The sequence below is a fragment of the Xyrauchen texanus genome, chromosome 24, assembly GCF_025860055.1.
Source record: "Xyrauchen texanus isolate HMW12.3.18 chromosome 24, RBS_HiC_50CHRs, whole genome shotgun sequence".
Taxonomy (NCBI): Eukaryota; Metazoa; Chordata; class Actinopteri; order Cypriniformes; family Catostomidae; genus Xyrauchen; species Xyrauchen texanus.
The window spans coordinates 4,406,659-4,413,722 of record NC_068299.1 but is presented as its reverse complement, the minus strand read 5'-3'; the positions used below and the strand labels follow the sequence as shown (position 1 = coordinate 4,413,722).

The 7,064-nt window shown below is 37.8% G+C and overlaps 1 protein-coding gene across 1 annotated transcript; it reads left to right on the top strand.

The window, feature by feature from the left end:
• Positions 1-2,508: 2,508 nt before the first annotated feature.
• LOC127617878 (MARCKS-related protein 1-A-like) lies at positions 2,509-6,357 on the top strand. Its single transcript, XM_052090016.1, has 2 exons — positions 2,509-2,789; positions 4,907-6,357. The coding sequence occupies exons 1-2, from the start codon at positions 2,718-2,720 to the stop codon at positions 5,477-5,479; spliced, it is 645 nt and encodes a 214-aa protein (XP_051945976.1). The 5' UTR covers positions 2,509-2,717; the 3' UTR covers positions 5,480-6,357.
• The last annotated feature ends 707 nt before the right edge of the window (positions 6,358-7,064 follow it).

Here is a 7,064-nt window from a genome sequence, read left to right as displayed (position 1 = left end):
GGAAAGACTTTCAGTAAATAATGAAATACATTTGTGCCTATTCCTCGCAAATGTTTTCATATGGCCTCAGAAGACTTGGAATATAGAGTTGTATGGATTACGGTTAAGGTGATTTAGTAGTTTGGCTGGTTACGTGTCGATGAGTGCATTTACAAGAACACCAATATATACGTATCAGTTTATTTAAAAAATCAGACTATGCAACACATGTATAACACATGAGACTAGAATACAATGCAAGTGAATGGTGACCAGAACTTTGAATTTCCAAAAATGACATAAAAGGCATCATAACAACTATCCATAAAACTCCAGTGGTTAAATCAATCTGTTCTGAAGCCATATGATAGATGTGGGTGAGAAACAGATCAATATTTAAGTCCTTTTTTACTATAAATCTCCTCCTTTGGCCAGACTCGACCATTAGGTGGCGATATGCATGAAGAATGTGGAAGTGAAAGTGGATATTTATAGTAAAACCACTGGACTTTTAGGGATTTATTTCGTGTTGACTTTATGCGATGCTTGGAGATTCAAAGTGCTCGTCACCATTTACTTGCCTGTATGGACCTACAGAGCTGAAATATTCTTCTAAAAATCTTCATTTGTGTTCTACAGAATAAAGAAAGTCTTACACATCTGGGATGGCATGAGGGTGAGTAAAACATGAGAGAATTTTCATTTTTGGGTGAACTATGACTTTAAGCATAATTAATGTAAGATCGTGCCTGTAAACGTGATCAATATTTTGGGTTTCTGACGTCAGAAATCCAAAGATTTCAGAACGAGCCATTTGCTTAGTTTCAATGGTGATGAAGTTCTGACTTCTGAAGTTTATATTATGATTTCATAGTACAATGAAGTAATGAAGTAATAAGGAAAATGTGATTCCTCATGACATAACCCTTTTTTTCTTAATTGAATTTAAATGATTTTATGTGTAAGTTCATGTCATCTTCTGTATAATTTTCAAGTACTTTTGCCAGGATTTTTTGGCACGGTTACATACTGTATGTGTTTTGTGTCTTTCTCAGCATTCTTTCTAGAGGATTTTGTCCCAAATCCATCCGCTGTTTCCCCCTCCACCCACCAGCCTGTGATGTCACTGTTGGGGGTAAATTATCCAGCTGCCCTGGAGCTCATTTCCCTGTGAGAAGATCAACCCGTGGGGAATGACACCAGGGATCTTTGGGTGGCAAACACATTCCACACATACCAAAGGGAGGGGTAGGGGCATTAGATGTCATCTTTACAACAGTGGGTGGGGCATTAAAGCCATGTGGCATTCCAGCCCATATCTGTTGTGAAAAGTATGATTCAATGGAAGTTAAGCTCTATCAAGAATATGTATGGCATAATTTTGATTACCTATGAAAACAATTTGGACTCGACCCTCAGCTTAAAAAAGAAGCAAAAGTCACTATTACAGTAATGAAATTAGAATGGAAGTCTATGGTGCGAGGCAATAAAATATTAAAGGAATGTTCCTGGTTCATTACAAGTTAAACTCAATCGAAAGCATTTGTGGCATAATATCGATTGCCACAAAAATTATTTAGACCTGTTGCTGTTGACCTTTTTAAAAAGAGCAAAAATCACATTTACAATGAGAAACTTACAATGGAAGTGAATGGGCCAATTGGGCTTAACTTGTATTGAACCCGCAACACTACTTTAACAATTAAAACAATATTCCCAAGAAAAACATATTTTGATTGAAACATTTCAATAGGAGAAAAGAATAAACCTGTTATGTTTCTTAATAGCTTTGGAAGCGCAGCGTACTTCTAGCGGGAAGACTAGCAGCTGTACATCATCGCATCATTAGCTGGGTAATTCCCAGCCAATCGCATGTAAGCCATTGCTTTATAAGTCTGCTCACAATCTATCACATTGCTGTTTCAGTGTGCTAACCGGGAAACCTCCACCACCCCACCACCACCAGTTGAGCCCCGTCCCGCCCCTGCCTCCTATCTATCCTCCTAAGATATGATGGTTCCGAGTACAACTCCCTCGCACCGCCAGAGGGGGCCTACGCCAAAGAGAGAGACATTACATTTCTGTTTTACATTCATCAAATAAATGGCATCTTAAACCTCACTCAAGCCTGCGTGTCTTCCCGATAGAAATGATTTTCATTTAAAAAGATTGTCATTTTAACACCCGGAAACAGCAATATGGCAACATTCACTCAAATCAAAGAAAAATTATGTAAAATTCAGCCCATGTTCACTTAATTGTGATATAGTGATAAATTGTAATGTTTAAAATTGTAACTTTAAAGGTATAACTTAAGGAATTACCTAAATTCTTAATAAATAGCACTGATAGAAAACCTAATAATAGTATTGTGTCAAACCAGATGACTGGAGATAATGTAATCATGTGTGTGTGTGTATTGCTGTGGTTGAATGGGGCAAATGAAATGCCAACCCTCTGGTGCAGATTGGACCGTGTAGCTGGTGGGTGGAGTCAGGCACACAAATACTCACACTTGTGGCTGTGAAAGTCTTAGTTTGCTCTTCCCGCAGAGCTGTTTGGATTTACTCCCTGAAACCAGCCTTTAATTCTGTCTGTTAAATAGTTTAAGGGAAAACACACCAGGAATCTGAACACTTGGTCACCATCTGTACTGTGTGGGTTTGAATTTGAAACACCATCAGGGTTTTCTGTCTTTTTTTCACATTTTAATCTCATTGAAGAAGACATAAAAGAGGATGGGCGCTCAATTGTCAAAAGGTGAAGCTACAGTGGACGGAAAAGCCGTGGCTGAGAAAGCCAATGGTCAGGTAAGGGTCTATTAGGATGCATTAAAGTGCTTAAACTACTGGCTTTCTGATATGCTTGGGTGGCATCTTATCAACAGGGTAAAAATCACGTTTATCCCATATTTAGTTTTTTTTTTTGCCATTTTTGTATTTATTTTTATTTGCTACATTTTTGATGATTCAATTGGTTAAGCCAATATCATTCCAGATCTGATGGACAATTTTGTGTTTAGTTCATGTTCAAGGATTTTCGATTTTGTGGATGCTTGGGTAGAATGCTAAATGAATAAATGTAAATGTAGAATGAATCAATTTTAAAACAGTCTCTCTGTCTTTTCTTGCTGTTGTTGTTGTTTGTCTTTTTTTGTCTTTTAATTTTTGTAATATTGTGTGATTTTCAAATTGGTTTAGTCAGTTGGCAGGCAGACTGTGTGGTTGCGTCTCAGCACTGAAACTGGCAGTAACCCGATTTGAGAACAAAAGGCTGCAAAGCTGCATGCAAATGATGCGCTTCTGCTGATCTACAAACAATGCGTGTGCATGGACCATTTCTTTAGTGCCTCATTAAAAATAATTCTACCCATCCCCCTTAATGCATATGCAGTAATACCCCCCACACACACACACAAAAGAGAGCCCTTTTCTAAATTAATGCCTTTAATGCATATTTTTATATGTGTCATGACTCTTGTAAAAAGGTATAGTTACTGTATCTCAAGGCCAGATCTCCTTTGGTACTGTACATTAACGGCTAGTTGTCAAATTTCCTGCAATTGCAAGAAAAGGGATGTGTGTTCCTAAAGGCAGACTTTTAAATGACTATTTAAATGCCATTCTAGGGTTGTTGCCTCCCTTTTCTTTGTTCACTCTTGCAGCGGCTGGTCTTCGTCATTTTTCTGTGGAGCAACACTGCCCCTTTGTGAATCCAGTTGGTTTTTACAGAATGTAGTCTCGTTTTTGTGTTTAAAGGTTGCAGTCCTCACATTCCTAAGAATGAAGGCTTCCTGTTTCGTCTCTTCTTTCTGGAAAATTTCGTGTTTTTTTTCTAGGCATCCAACCGTATGCAGTACTTTATCTATTTTAGCTTCATAAGTGAGAAAGATCAGACTAGGGTCAGAAATACAGTTGACAAGGGATGGAAGGAATGGCGGATCGATCTCGAAACATAGCGATACAATCGCTGTTGAAATAATAATAATTCCTTGCATTTATATAGCGCTTTTCTAGGCACTCAAAGCGCTTTACATAGTATAGGGGGAATCTCCTCAACCACCACCAGTGTGCAGCATCCACCTGGATGATCATCCAAATATCATCACGAGGATTGATCCTTACGAAATATCAGTACTACATGTTTCTTAGCAAGTGGTTTTATTTATTTAACAAAAAATAAATAAATAAATGGTGTATCAGAAGCTTTGAAGTGGAAAGAAATGAGCTGTGTTTGATAATAGTTTTTTAGGATAGGAACTATTTTTCCTTTTGTTCATCTCAATATCATCAGGTGGATCTCTTCTTCTTTTTTTTTACCCCAGACGACGCTAAATGTGACATTATTTTAACAGGTTTTTGATGAAGTTGAGGTCTCATTTGCTGTTTGATTATTGATAATGATGATGGATTTTAAATACAATATTAAATGGTTAGAATTATCATGTTATCCTTCAATATATATTTTTGATTGTAGGCTTTTTAACATTGTACTGGAAAACATTTTTAGTATCACTAAAGGCAACAATTTAGGAAAATATAGCTTTTATGTTGTGCAAATGCTTTCTAAATTACAACCCCTTAAATTGGGTTGAATGTCTAATTTAATTGATATTAAATTAAATAAATAAATATCAATAAAAAAATTTAAATTGTGGAAGATGAAGCCACATACACAAGTGTCTGTTCATGTGCTATGTTGGTAGCTTCTGTTGTTTTTGCAAAATTGTCTTAAATAGTCATTTTCATTATGCGGATCTTGGTGACATTAATACATTTCACTGTTTGATTAAAAGCATTTTTGTTTACATTTGTACAATAAACAATTCTTGTACTGTGAAATCTGTATCCTGCATCAAAACCAGCTGTGAATCACTGCTTTTATCAAAGCCATTATTAATCGACACTCTTTCTACTTTTCTCTTTAGGAAAATGGCCATGTGAAAACCAATGGCGACGTCAAGCCAGAGGGAGATGCAGTGGTAGCCGATGGCAATGGAACGGCGGAGGTTGCCAAGGAGACGGAGGCAGGAGATGGCATTGAAGCGGCACCTGCCACCGATGGCGAAGCCGTCAAATCTGAAGGCGAAGTGACAAAGGAAACCAAGAAGAAGAAATTCTCATTGAAGAACTCCTTCAAATTCAAGGGCATCCTGAAAAAGAACAAGAAAGGAAGTGAGGAGGGTGGGGAGAATGCGGCCACGCCCACCGCCGAAGACAAACCTGAGGAAAATGGCCAGACTGCTACGGAAACCAAAGAGGACGAGCCTGCTGCAGCAGAGACCAATGAGACTCCAGCAACCGAGGCAGAGGCGGAGCCAAAAGCAGAGGCGGAGCCAAAAGCAGAGGTGCAGCCAGAAGCAGAGGCGGAGCCAAAAGCAGAGGCAGAGCCAAAAGCAGAAGACTTCACCCAGGAAGCAGAAGCCACATCCACAGAGGAAACTTCAAAATCTGACGAGTCCCCCACCTTAGCCTCTGACCCGGAGCCGGCCGCAGAGTGACCTCACTTTGCAATGGCAACCAGACTGTTTTTCTTTATTTGTTTTTTTCTTTTTGAGATTGAAATATATAAATATATATAAAATATATATATACAATAAATATGAGACTTGAGCCACTATCTTAAAGCTACAGCAATACTACAGAGAAACCAAGTTGCTTTACCACATTTGCTGATAATGGTTACTAGTTCACGGATTGTCCGGTTCTGTTCCTGACCCGTGTATCTGTGAAGAGAACTCTATGGTGCCACAGACTGGGAGTATTGTCATGAATTAGGCTGGGAATGCTCTGTGAAAGGATCAGAACAACTGATGGACTTTTCGCCTCAGAGGAAAAGAAGCATTTGGAAGTGCGTGGCTGCCTGTTCACAATCTTTTTCAGTATTTTTCTTTTACTTTATTTTACACTTGACAAAATGACAAATGACAAATCATCCTCTTAGGAGATGGTTAAAGGACAATGTAAAACCTCTCAAAGTTTTTTTTTCTTCATGTTTTACATTCCAATTTTTTAACCCGGAAATCTATGGTGGTGAAAAACCTGTGAGAGTGGATAGTTTAAAGTTTTATTCTGTTTTAATTCTGTTTTTACAGTTTTATTCAGATCCATCTACACATCTCAGAGTTTACGACAAAGGGGAATTAAACCACTGCTTTTATTAAACATATATTTTTGTTCTGTTTTGTCTCTGTACATACATTTTCTGACTCTTTATTTTGCTAACATTTCCAGATGTGAATGAGATGATGTTGTAAGATTAGGCCAAATAAATGTTTGAGCCCCTCCTTCTTTGTTTCATGACTGCATTTGTTTCTTTTTTTTTTCAGGCTCTATAAATGTATGTTTTTTCCATGAGCAAGTAACAAAGATATTTTAGCAACTCATCACATTCCCCGTGTGCTTATTTATTATTTAAGTCTTTAACTACCAATAAGAGTGTAGTAGCCTACTCTCAGCTCTGTTGTTTACATTTGTTGTTTAAATCAATTCCATAGAATTGGCACGCTGCACAAGTCTGTGTTTGTTCATAGCTTGCTAGCCTGCTAAGCATTGCTTATTCCTCTACATTCATCACTTTATCCTTTGCCATTTTACTGCATGCTTCTTTTTCCACTTTTCTACTGTTTCAACTGCATGTATATTACAGCGCGTACCTATATTCTTTTCCTTTTCTTTTTCTGCTTGTCTACATCTCGCATTTCAACTGCGTGCATTAGTTTTCTCCTATGTGTATACACGTATTATTGCATAATTCTTAAACCTCTGCTGATCAGAAATCACAACAATAACAGCAAACAATTGCATGAGGGATTCACATCAATCTCAAACCTTCGCCGTTCAAGAACAACCATAACAACAACAACAAACAATTGTGGAAGTCATGGAATACACTTATGTTATTGCTTCCTGCATTGCATGCCACATGTTTACTACAGCTTCTTCCATCAGCAGCGAGGGATTCACATGTGATAAATGTAAGGAATTAGTCAGGCTGATGGAGAAGGTTAAAGAGTTAGAAGCATCTGAATGCTAGTGGAGGTCAGTGAGAAAAAGAAGCCGATAAATACTGTTTCAGGTGTGGGT